This window comes from Xyrauchen texanus, chromosome 9 (assembly GCF_025860055.1).
Source record: "Xyrauchen texanus isolate HMW12.3.18 chromosome 9, RBS_HiC_50CHRs, whole genome shotgun sequence".
In the NCBI taxonomy this organism is placed as follows: domain Eukaryota; kingdom Metazoa; phylum Chordata; class Actinopteri; order Cypriniformes; family Catostomidae; genus Xyrauchen; species Xyrauchen texanus.
In genome coordinates, this window is record NC_068284.1 from 3442568 (window position 1) to 3456318 (window position 13751).

At 39.5% G+C, this 13751-nt stretch overlaps 1 protein-coding gene across 2 annotated transcripts in view; it reads right to left on the bottom strand.

The window, feature by feature from the left end:
- Nucleotides 1-9611: 9611 nt before the first annotated feature.
- Nucleotides 9612-13751, bottom strand: part of LOC127649810 (gastrula zinc finger protein XlCGF8.2DB-like) — a 51451-nt gene continuing 47311 nt past the window's right edge. Inside the window, exon 2 of one of the 2 annotated variants that reach the window (XM_052135070.1) lies at nucleotides 9612-10872. In XM_052135070.1, the coding sequence (XP_051991030.1) occupies nucleotides 9950-10872 (923 nt within the window). In that variant the 3' untranslated portion in view covers nucleotides 9612-9949. Of the gene's footprint in view, nucleotides 10873-12195; nucleotides 12541-13751 lie in introns of those variants that run through there. The other variant, XR_007971318.1, reaches the window with a different exon arrangement.

The window sequence follows — 13751 nt, forward strand, 5'->3', positions numbered from 1 at the left end:
TCTCTGAGTTCTCTAATTTCTGCCAAAAGGTTCGTTATCTCAGTCTGCTTTGCTACAACGTCTCTTATATCTAGCGTCAATTTCTTCAGTGTTTCATTCATTTCTTTTATTGTTTCTTCCATCGTTACCTTCTTTGGAGGCATTATAGCCTCTGGGTACCAAAATACTATTAATTTGACTTACCAATTAAGATATATATCGATAGAAACAACAAACAATGTGGAAGAGCCGCGAGGCACACTCCATCATCATGACGTCAGAGCCAACCTGAGCGTGGGCTTTGCAGGCGTACTAAATTTATACCATTATCAATTGAAATAACAAATACAAAATTAACAACGATCTTGATTTATTTTTGGAAATATCTTTTTAACTCTTTCTAAAATGCTTGTACTTTACATCACCCCCAAATTAAGATCTAAGAGACATTTATTGTTTTATTTTTTTTTACCAAAAAATTAATTTATCTTCTATACTAACTTTATAAGTTGTACCACAACTCAACTGGTACACTCAATGGACAATCTTAGATGAAACCTACTTCACTTTATTTGTATCCATATTTTGCTCCAATCAAACAGTTTTCAGAGTTCCAGTAAACTTTAACAGCAAGGATATCCTTTGTTTGTGAAAGATTATTACAACCATCATTTGAAAAATCCTTGATATGCAACCTAATATGCAAGAGGTAAATTATATTCTAATGGAATGTCATTACCACATTCTGAAATCCTTAAAATGTCCCATACCATTAAATATTGACTAGGGTCAACTGAAACATCCGAAATATGAAAAAAATTACCCTTTATTTTAAATAACCTTTGTTCATTTTAAAACAATTTGCAGCCATTTTATTCAAATATAATATTAGATGTTTTAAAATTGCACTCATCCCGAGCTCGGACTGAAGCAAGCAAGCGTGCCGGGGAAGCGGGTTGTTTGAGGGGATTTACCTGGCGAACGGAGCCTGTCATTATCCTCAAATCGCCATCATCACCCGCGGTGCCTGCCTCAATCCCGTAGGAAGGAGGCGAGGCGCAGGGGGCGGCTGAAGTGGCTTTCTCTCATGACAAAAGAAAGCCACAACCGCAATGCTGCCATGGCTATGTTCTCGCACTGAGAACATAAACCATTCATAAAACGCTGCCTGCATGTAATCGCAGCCCAGGCACGCAAGGCAGCTTTTATGACCGTCAGAGGTGGGAGAAATCAACCGCATTCAGAAACTACACAGAGGTCTTTAAAAAGACGCGTCCTGAAAAGGACATTCAACGCCAGCTGTGTATTTGCTCTTTTAGAGAAAATAACTCTTTTAACTGCGCTGTCGAGCGCCCAGGGACAAACTGCACTGCCATGCAGAGAAGGAGAAAGCCACTGAAGTGCGCTGTAGATCCAACAGCAGGCAAGCGTCAGAGGAACAAGAACGGGTGTTTAACTCGCAGCTGACTGCATACACGACCATCGGCTCCGAAGAAAATTTCTGAATGAACTCGACGTATTTCTCGGTGAGTGGTTTGTGATTTGCTGTTTGGGGAGGCAGTACCTGGGCTTTCTACATCAACTCCGCATCAGGATGACTCAAGGAAGGGAGAAGTCTCGGCTTCCCTAGCCCTTAGAGAATTCCTTGCATAGATTTCCCTCTGGAGCAGACGTGAGACGAGACCCTTAGGCACACCTATGACCAAGTAAATGTGATCAATGGTCAACGTCTCCAGCCAGACATTGCACTCTCATATCCTTATTTTTTTATTATCAAAGATCGGTTGTATCAAGTGACGCAGGACACTCAGACAAAGGACATAAATACAACCCAATTGTTAGTACCGAAGAGCCATCGGGAAATGTTATTCCAGACGGCTCATTATAATCCAATGGTGGGACACTTAGAACAGGAAAAAACACTGAACTGTCTGGCCCGTTTCTATTGGCCAGGCATTCACAGGGATGTTTGCAGGTGGTGTGTGGCATGCGGGCATTGCTTTGTGTTGGTCCTGGTGGACTACGCAACATGATATCCAGAAGCAGTGCCTCTGCGCAACTTTTCCAGCATGATGTGTTGTGGAGGCACTCTTCATAAGTATCTCCCGACTGGGTATTCCAAAAGAAATCCTCACTGATCAGGGCAATATGTTTATGTCACGTACACTATGCAAACTGTATGAATTATTGGGGATTATATCGATATGGACCAGTGTTTACAACCCACAAACGGATGGCTTGGTCGAACAATTTAATCAGTCCCTAAAGAATATGATTCGTAAGTTCGTAGACAAAGATACTCAAAAATTGGGATAAATGGTTGAAGCCCCTATTATTCACAGTTCAAGAGGTCCCACAAGCCCAATTAAGAGATCCCCAGGGGGATCTCCCCATTTGAATTATTGTATGGGAGTCTCGACGTCCTACAGGAAAATTGGGAGGAGATTTTACTTTACTGATTTTACTTCAATCAGTAAAAACTAAATCCAATACGTTCTTGACCTGAGAGCAAAACTCCACACACAATTAACACAAGAAAATGTACTCAAGGCTCAAGAATGTCAAAGCCATCTGCGTAATAGGGGTACTTGACTACAGGAATTTACACCAGAAGATAAAGTCCTTGTATTATTCCCAACAACGATCTCTAAATTACACGCCAAGTGGCAAGGACACTTGAATTCAAACGGCGAGTTGGGGAAATCGATTATGAGGTGAAACGATTGGATAGAGGCGGAGCACATCAGATTCAGCACCTCAGCCTCCTAAAACAACGGAGAAAGGTGGTCCCCGTGAATTTGCCGGCAGTGTTTCTAGAGAGGGAGGAGCTCGTACCAGAGGTGAACTTAAAAGCCACCGATAGAGTCATCCCGTCACTTGTGGAGACATCATCATCGCAATTCACAGAGGTTGCAAGGAGAATTCTCTGATGTGTTCTTGCCTCTTCCCAGTCGTACGAATATCAAAACGACCCCAATGGTAGTGGTACATAGTCATCAGTACCGATTACCCGAGCACAAAAAATTGTGGTTGGGGAACAATTAAATGCTATGCTCTATATTGGGGTAACAGAAGAATCACACAGTGACTGGTTCTTGTCTCTAAGTGCGATGGGTCAGTTCGGTTCTGTGTGGATTACAGAAAAGTCAACGCGGTGTAAAAATTTTATGAGTACCCAATGCCTTCTATGTTGCTCAATCTGTTGGGGGCAGCTCACTTTTATTCGACAAAGGGATATATGCAGATTCCCTTAACACCAATGTCCTGTGAGAAAACAGCCTTTTCCACACTGTTTTGTTTACACTAATTTGTGACCCTTCCATTCAGTTTGTTCGGGGCCCTGGCTATGTTCCTGCGGCTCATGGACAAGATACTCAGACTGCACTCTGCCTATGCCACTGCCTATCTGGATAACATAATTATCTACATCAGGCGCGTCACTACACGTGTCCCAATATAAATCTGCTGTGCCCCAGGAAAAGCTCAAGTTTGAGTTTGAACAATTTACTTTATTTGTCAGTGCATTCATTTAGATTGATAATCCCGGAAAAAGAAACAGATTTATCTAAATGCAACGCAGTAACCCACCCAATCAACGCTTGTAAAAGCAACGCAGTTTAACCAAAAACACAAATATGATGCATGCTCGCAGAAATCCATGTCCGTGCGGTGCGCGCCTGTGCGCTTGCTATAACCAAAGTCACTGCAGCGTGCACAGCCACACACACAAGTCCAGGGGCCGGTTGCACCAGCTATACGTACATTACAACTTAGTCTAGTTGTGGCATAAATGGGCACTAAGTCACAATTTACGCACTACTAAATATTTGAGCGTTGCCCCATTAAACTTAGGTAGGATGTAACCCTAGGTATAAACTAAATATTTATGGAAGCTTCTGACCAGGAGTAATGGTTGGAATAAAAAAGAAGACTCATTTAATGATCAATGTGCTCATGTTTTGCGTGATAGTAATTAATCATTTCGACATACATTATGATGTTGGCATTTACATTTACAAGAATGTTCTTTTTACAAGAAAAGAAAAAAAAAAAAGTTTTTTACAATATTTACAAGAATGTTCTTTTAAGTGGCTCTTCAGCATGAAACAGTTCAAACGGTGCAGTTTTCAGTGTGCATCGTCCGGTGTCAAGTGTCAACATATATGAAACATATAAGATATTAAAATTAATAAATGTCTATTTTTCCAGCCTGTTGTAATAGCATTTATCACCCCTTATTTATTTTAGATACAGTTTCTATATATTGTTATTTACACAAGGCAAACATATTATTTATTAAATCTACTTTTATTACCATATTTTAATGGGGAATAATTTATTACAGCTGATAGTTACACGAGCAGACAAGGTTTGAATATTAACCGTAGCGAGATAAAACTTAAATTCACAGCTTTTTTACACTTCTGTGTATAAATTTGAAGACTTTTTATTGGATCAAAACAGGTAAATGTCATATTATGTGACTACGCATTACTTCATGGAGAGTTTACGACCTACTAGTTAAGTCTTGCCTTAAGAACAGGTGGTGCAACCAAATTAAGCTCTGACTTGGTTACAAACTAACTAGTAAGCCCTTAATGTGAACTTTACCTCCTAACTTACGCACATATATACAGGGCACAACCCTGCCCAGGTGTCGGCACACAAGTCAGAATTGAGGTAGGCGATGAAAACATGATGAAACTAAAGCAAGTTTCTAAATTATACAGATGATCTTATTTTGACATACATTATTGTCTCCTGTATACAGATGGACATCAGAAAATTATTTGGACGAAGCAGGGATAGGAAACAGAAAGGAGAGATGAGTTTGTGAGAGGTAAACAAACTAAATGATAAACAAACTACATCCTCAGCTGTCAGAGTCAGGTTTCAGACATCAGATGAAAAAGCATCAAGTCTCAGGAAAACCTCTGTCAAGTCTATGGAATTGCAGAGAAAATAAAAAACAAATGTGTGTTCTGTAGTACTGTCTTTGATTATGATAACACTGAATCAATCTTTTGGATATGAAATTAATATTTTAATTCACTAGCGCTAGTTTAGGACACTACATAAACAGTTGTCAGTAACTATGGCTGCTGTGTGCTAATTACCTAGAGACTAAAAAGGACTATAGTTTGGCTTGTTTTGAGTTGTTGTTGCAAGTAAACGTAATGAGTTTCAAATGTCAGTTTAAACTTACACCAATTATGTTAGCTAGCTAGTTATTAATTTATAGAAACGACACTTCTGCATTTATAAAGTTAGAGATAGCTCAGCTAGTTTCACAAGCTAGCAACCAAACTCAGCCAGTTTAGCTACCAACTCTGTCTAGTGACCAACTCTCTGCTCATTGTGATACCTTTTTGTCTAAAGCTGTTTCATCTGAGGCCATTTTGCCTGACGTTGGATCAGGGGGGGGGGGGGGGGCTCAAAGGGTACAGCTGCATGGGGGGCCCATGCAAAGGTCTATAGTTGACCCTTAATGGGATCAAGTACAACAATTTACTTACTGACTTATATATAATATGATATAACCGAAAATAGAATGTATATGTATTTACATGATAAATACATGAATTGTTAATGTACATTTCAACTTGTCATCTGATTCTGATCCCCATCCTCCCGCTGTTATTGTGTAAATGGTGAGGTCGAAATACCTGGCCAATCAGATGTGCGGAACACAGAAGATGTGCATTGTGCAGCTAATGTAAAGTGAGGACTGACTAGAGAGTCAAAATGCCTCACCATTTATCTAATTAAAAAAATAAACATTGCAATTTTCCTGCCATGTAGGCAGTAGGGATGTAAGTGTTTCAAGGTTTCACTATATACATCAGTTTTAAAATGGATGGTTATTATACCATTGAAATCTTCTCATTGACGGTATTGCATGAAGATAAAGAGTTTTCAGAACTTTTCTAAAATCCTAATCAGTTTAATTAAGATAGAATCTGCAACATTTACACATCATCATAGAAACTTGGCTAGATAAAATAAATATTTAAATTGCACCTTCCTCATGTTATATTAGACTGTCACTCAGTTTTAAAGGTGACATGTAGGTGTCACGAGCGCTGTGTATCACAAGCACATCAGAAGTCCAGCACGAGCGCATCATTCAGACATGTCCGAGCGATCCTGAACCTTTATTTCCGCTGTCTGGGATTACTCTGCTATATAAAAGACCCACGAAGCACCATCAATGTTGATAGCTACCCATTCTGTAAAGTTTGCTGCAAAAATTATCGGCTCAGGCTGGAAACACTTCAAACCTTAAGCACAATCTCCGTGAGCACATCCCACGGGACACGGCCAACCCGAAGTAGAAAGCAATTGGGCGGGTGGAGGTACTGTATCTGGGCATCCACTTGGGTCATGGACAGGTGCGGCCCCAAATTGATAAAACCGTAGCAATTGCGGCCTGTCCGAGAAAATTAGGTGAGCCGGGGGCTGTGTTTGTTTACGTTTGTTTTAAGTTGAGTGTCTCTTTAAAACTTTATGTTTACTGTTCAGTTGGTTCCTGCCTCCTCCTTGCCCTTATTTGGTTTCTTTTTGGTCCTCTTCACATTATTGTGGTCTCAGACCCCTTGTTGTTTACACCACAGCTCCTTAAGAACTCAGACCCCATTGCAGCTAGGGCTGTCATGATAATGATATTTGGCTGACAATTTTTCATAAATATTTGTGATTATTATGATAAGCAATTTTCATACAAATTGTCCTTCTTAAATACGTATGCTTATGACAGGCCTACACCTTTAGTAATTTATTGATATTTAACTTGAATTCATATATTATGGGGCTATATACATTTTTCCTTAATAAACTATTGCACAGGGATATAATTACATAAAAATGTATACTTTGTTATATCATTTGTGAAACCCAGACAACACCACCACCTACTTGATTACATCATACAGTAGTAATAATGTATACTGTATTTCTGTCCTAAATTCTTCACTCACTTCGCCCTTATTTTGCATGAAGGAAAACATTTGTAATTCTATGTGCATTTGAAAATATGTTTCTTTATATATAATATCAAGAGTAATGGAGCAAGCAAGTCCTTCTGCATGTAATTTACATTGTGTGTATGTGCCAAGAACATTTCCCATTGCACAAATAAAAATAAAGTGAAACTTGTATTTTCGTGACAGTTTGGCACTAACCTCCATAGACGGTACTCCGATCAGAGCACTTTAAAGCGGTTCATCTAAACACGCTGCTCTTCTCTGAATGCGACTGGTTCGTTAATTACAGGTGCTCAAATAATACAAGAACGGAATATGAGACACAAAAACACGCTGTGGTAATCATGGTATATCTATATTCTCTTAAAAATCCCATATGTGGACAGTAAATAGTGACTGGAATATGATGTAATGCAGCTACCTGTATGTATGGCAAGCCACGAGATACTTATGTCATAAAATGTAAAGTGAACTGGTACCTCTTCGCTTTCACACCACACAAATCAATCGAACCATAAAATGACCCACAAACAAACCGTATTCAGACCACCTCCTCGGGTGGTCTGAGTACAGTTTGCTTTAGGGTCCTTTTAGGATGTTTTGAGACCACTTGGTTGTTTGCATAATACTCATTATACCGCTCTGAGAGCACTTGGAGTGCTCAAACAAACTAGGTGTGAAACACCTAAACCTTTAACATCCTAAAACATTTCTGGTGAATATGTTTAATTAATTCCTCTTTAGCCATAGAACAAAGCCATGAAAACACCACACCACTTAACCATGGGGGACTAATAGGGGTGTAAATCTTTTTGCTGTCTTCATGTGTTATCGGAATTATCCTACTTCCCACTTCTGAAGTGGGAATTATGAGTATGTCATGTTAAAGTGCTTTGCTGAAGGGGAAAAAAAAGTTAATTTATATTTCTTGAGGAAGTTTTATTTTGAAACCATAAAAATATTACTCGCTAATTGCAAATTTTGGTCAAATACAAGCTTTTTATGGTGTTAAATGTCCATCATGCATCAAATGGTTGCTGATATACATTACTGTGCAAAAGTTTTAAGCACGAGGATGTCTTCAAAAATAATGACAAATAGTTTTCATTTATCACTTAATGTCATGCAAAGTCATAAAAATCAATATTTGGTGACCACCTTTGCCTTTAAAACAGCACCAATTCTCCTAGGTTCACCTGGACAGTTTTTATTGGTTGTTGGCAGATAGAATGTTCCAAGCTTCTTGGAGAATTCACTACAGTTCTTCTCTCTATTTATACTGTCTCTGTAATCTCAGACTGACACAATTTTCAATGGGGGGACTTTGTTGGGGCCATGACATCTGTTGCAGGGCTCCCTTTTCTTCTATTCAAATTTTTTCTAGTTGTAAAAGTAATGTTTGGGAGTCTAAAAATGTATTTTTCCTATTGACACACTAAAGATATAAATATCCATTTTAAAACAAATGTTTTTGTGAAACATCTTAAGTGCATAAAACTTTTGCACAGTACTAAACATAAATGAATATGACCAAAACAGTAAACGCTAACAATTAACTGCATTTAGAAAAATTTGTAAACCTGTCATTCACTAAAGTAAACGTACTCTCCTCTGCCATTTTGAAAGTTTAGAACAGAAAGTTTTAATTACAATTTGAGGGGTCATTCATGTGCAACTGCAGAGTGGGGAAACTCATATTTACGATAATTCCAATAGCACATGAAGGCCGCATAATTGTTGACCGTAAACCGATTCAGTTCTTGATTCAGTGGTTTGTGATTCAAATCCAGAGTGATTCAGTGCGATTGGGTACACAATTTACTTAAAACATGAATGATCGACTCAGTCACCATTCACTTGCATTATATGAAAGAAGATGCAATAAAATTTAATTTTGACTGAGATTAATATTAAAAGGAGTAGTTCACCCAAAAATTTTATTTCTCATTATTTACCCTTATTCCATCTCAAACTCGTATAACTTTCTTTCTTCAGTGGAGAACACGGATATTTTGAAGAATGTATGAAATGATTTATCCATAAAATGTAAGTCAATGGGGTCCAATACTTTCAAGCTCCAAACGAAATATGTTCATATTTACAGTGAAAAGGGAGTTACATTTTTGGTCTGTTTTTCATCCATACCAATTGTATTATTTCAGAAGACATGGATTAAAATCACTTGAGTTGTATGGATAAGCTTTATGCTACTTTCATGTCCTTTTGGGAGCTTGAAAGTTTTGGTCCCCATTACCTTGGATTGTATACAGGGAATAAAATAAGATGATTTTGCCACATCTATCACATTGCAGAATGTGGAGGTGATTGTGTTGAAATATGCTACAAACCTGCAATTTCTAACATGTCTGGCCTTATCTTTGCCTTGGATATTGAGTATGGTACCCAAAAGGTCTTCATGAATATGGGCACTCATTGCTCTGCAACGGTGAAGTTCCTTAAAACTAAACTCTTAAAAACTCCTAAAAACTTAACTTGCATTTGTGAGCTATTTTGCCATATGTGTGGATGCACTTAATATTTATGTATATTAAAAATATATATGTATATTATATTATTCATAAATATGCCTTTGTTCTTAATTGATTGTAGTCATTTTCTTTATTCTATTGTTACAATTCTGGCATTAGCATTTGTTCAAATTGCAAATGTGGAAAAAAGGAGCAGTTGCTGCTGTTGTGGAGTTTCAAAAAAGTTGCAACAAAACCTTAAGCCTGCAGTTCTAGCTTTATTTGATTGTCTTATTTAATGTTAACTAGAATAAAACACCTTTTTATGTAAAACACAAGTCCTCAGAACATACTCTGAGTCATATCAAAAAAATATTACTAGTTTAAATAAAAATAAACTCCATCAGCTGAACAGAAGAGTACAAGTTCAGTGAACTTGAACAAAAAATTTAGTTAACTCAAAAAAGCAGTGCAGCAAGTTGCCTTAAAATTTTAAGTTGAGTTGACACAACAGCATTTTCAGGTGTGTTTTTGGACCGATTCTACTGCAGAGCACCGATGAGTTTTGAGACTTCTTTCTTTTATGAATCCTTTTCCACACAGATGGCAAGTCAAAGGTTTCTCTCTAGTGTGAATTTGCATGTGTAAATCAAATCTTCCTCTACGCGTGAAACCCTTTCCACACTGATGACACGTAAAAAGCTTCTCACCAGTATGAACTCGCATGTGCATATCAAGGTTTCCTTTCTGTGTGAAACCGTTTCCACACTGATGACACGTATATGGCTTCTCTCCAGTGTGAACTCGCATATGCAATCTAAGAATTCCATGAAATGTGAAACTCATTCCACACTGAGTGCATGTGAAAGGCTTCTCTCCAGTGTGAATTCTGATGTGCTTATTTAAGTTTCCACGATTTTTAAAACTTTTCCCACACTGATGGCAGGTGAAAGGTTTCTCTGCAGTGTGAATCATCATGTGAATATCTCGGTTTCCTTTTTTTGTGAAATTCTTTCCACACTGATGACAGGTGAAAGGCTTCTCTCCAGTGTGAATCCTCTGGTGCCTCTGTAGATCTCGGTTTAGTGCAAAACTATCTCCACACTGATGACATGTGAAAAGCTTCTCTGCAGTGTGAATTCTCATGTGCCTATTAAGATTTCTATGATATTTAAAACTCTTCCCACACTGATGGCAGGTGAAAGGCTTCTCTCCAGTGTGAATTCTTCTGGAACTTGTAAGGATTCTTTTCTCTGTAAATCTATTTCCAAGCTTACAGAAGGTTGAGGGATTTTTGGCTTTTTTTCGTTCAGTTTTTTCTTTCTTAACATTTTGTGAGAAACTAAAAGGTTTTTGTTTTTTTATGAAATTGCAATGATTCTGACAGTGATGGAGCTTCTGCTCTTCATTCAGTTCTTGACTTTCCTCTTTCACCTTTGAGTCTAAAGAGAAAACAACAAATTGTCCAAATTAATTTTAAGAGGAACAAGAATTAAATTAAATGATACTGCCTGTCGGCAGAAAAAACTATTTTATCTCCTCTGCATCAAAAATGAGTTTCTATCTTTTTAGTTAAACATTATAAGCATGTGCTTTGATTCTAAAGCAAACTTCTCCATCACACATTTGAACATTTTGCCTTCACTTGGATACTGGGGGCAATTATATACTATACATAAATGCACTCTCGCAAGGATCCTGGAGGGGGCCTGGGAGTATGCCCATCCAGTCTACATGTGTTTTGTGGATCTGGAGAAGGCGTATGACCGGGTCCCCCGGGAGATACTGTGGGAGGTGCTGCGGGAGTACGGGGTGGGGGGATCCCTTCTTAGGGCGATCCAATCCCTGTACGTCCAAAGCGAGAGCTGTGTCCGGGTCCTCGGCACGAAGTCGAGTTCATTAAATGTGGGGGTTGGTCTCCGCCAAGGCTGCGCTTTGTCACCAATCCTGTTTGTGATATTCATGGACAGGATATCGAGGCGTAGTCGGGGTGGGGAAGGTGTGCGGTTCGGTGGACTGGGGATCTCATCGCTGCTTTTTGCAGATGATGTTGTCTTCATGTCATCATCGGTCCGTGACCTTCAGCTCTCACTGGATCAGCTTGGCAGTCGAGTGTGAAGCAGCTGGGATGAGGATTAGCACCTCTAAATCTGAGGCCATGGTTCTCAGCAGGAAACCGATGGAGTGCGTACTCCAGGTAGGGAATGAGGTTTTGCCCCAAGTGAAGGAGTTTAAGTACCTCGGGGTCTTGTTCACGAGTGAGGGACAATGGAGCAGGAGGTTGGCCGGAGAATCGGGGCAGCGGGGCGGTATTGCACTCGCTCTATCGCACCGTTGTCACGAAAAGAGAGCTGAGCCGAAGGCAAAGCTCTCGATCTACCGGTCAATTTTTGTTCCTACCCTCACCTATGGTCATGAAGGTTGGGTCATGACCGGAAAGAACTAGGTCAGCGAGTACAAGCGGCCGAAATGGGCTTCCTCAGAAGGGTGGCGGGCTTCTCCCTTAGAGATAGGGTGAGGAGCTCAGTCATCCGTGAGGAGCTTCGAGTGGAGCCGCTGCTCGCTTGCGTTGAAAGGAGTCAGTTGAGGTGGTTTGGGCATCTGGTAAGGATGCCCCTGGCCGCCTCCCTAGGGAGGTGTTTCAGGCACGTCCAGCTGGGAGGAGGCCTCGGGAAGACCCAGGACTAGGTGGAGAGATTACATCTCCACACTGGCCTGGGAACGCCTCGGGGTCCCCCAGTCAGAGTTGGTTAATGTGGCTCGGGATAGGGAAGTTTGGGGCCCCCTGCTGGAGCAGCTGCCCCCGTGACCCGACTTCGGATAAGCGGTTGAAGATGGATGGATGGATGGATGGATGGATGGACATAAATGCACGGCTGATTACTTAGTCTGGAGGTATTTACTCAGTGTGATTGCTTCTGTTATAGAAATTCCTAAACCTGACCCAAGGAAGAATCATATTCCCTAAACTACCTAACTAACACTGGTCTCCTAGTTTTCCAGCTGCTGGTCTCACAGTTGCCAAGCCTATTACGAATCAGAAGTCCACTGAGAAGTTGGCAGTGTCCTGCCTGCAGTCGATACTCAATCGGTCCAGAGGATCTTGTCTCCTGCAAAACATGCAACGATTATACCATTACACTTATCTCACATATCCCATCTAGACTTCTGCTGCAGCATAATAACTCAACCCAGTTTCTGCTTTGCCCATTTATTAGTAGAACATATGGCGGGAGGTTCAGACGCAGCTGTGGAACTCACCAAAAGAAAGGTAGAACTTCATCTTTAATTGGTTACATTTCGTAATCATGTTTACTGCATTCTGATAAGATTCTGAGTTAGGGCTGGGCGTATTTTCTTCAATTTTTAAGATTAATTCGAATTTGCATTGACACAATTTCTTTTTTTTTTTTAAATCAAGATTTTGCAAAAAAAATCTTGCAAAACTAAAAGTTAGATATGTTGTAAATCCACCAAAGACTGAATAATGAAGAGAAAAATAATTCACAGCGCTTGTCTTAATGCCTCTGCTGATTTGATCAGCTGCATGTGTGTGGCAGATCAGACAGACGCTGATATAAAAGACAACAGTAATATTCCCAGTACGACTGTACACAGTGTGATTGTGGCTCAGCTTCGTCTATCATGCAGGTATACGGGTTAAGACCATTACTGGCTTTGGCGTGCGCATGTTGATGAATGGTCTCCTTTCTTTTCACCCATAAAAAAGCATTAGTTATGTGAGAGTTACGGGTGCTTCATTTCAAATCATGGAGAATCAAACATCCACTGCTCCATTTGCCATAATGATTCAGATAGATCGCTAATTATTTCTTTGTTCTGTGATGTGTTTCAAGTGTACTGTATCTATAGACAACATTTGGCAAGCGATCATTTTGGAAAACTTTGCTAGTTGAATTTTAATGATAAATTATTTTACACTCTGTTGACAACTTCCCCCTGTGGTGCATATCTAAATTTTTCTTGCACACCTTTGTTTCCAATACTGAAAATAACTTTTCTTAGGGTTACTCTAACCACATTCTAATAAATAACATACAATTTAAATTGTGGAGTACATTTAAAAGTCATATTGTCATATTGCCCAGCCATAAACAGAGTAGACAGTTCCTCTCTTTTTTTTTGCCAAAAGTCAATGTATAAAAACCATTCCCAGACATACATCAGGTCCTGGACATTCTTGCTTCACAGATTAAGACACATTACTTTTTATAAACATTTCCTGCTTGCTCATTCTTAACCCCCAAAATTCTCTCTCCAAATTTGTGGCAGGACAGCATAGCGCAGAGCAGCTGGTCTT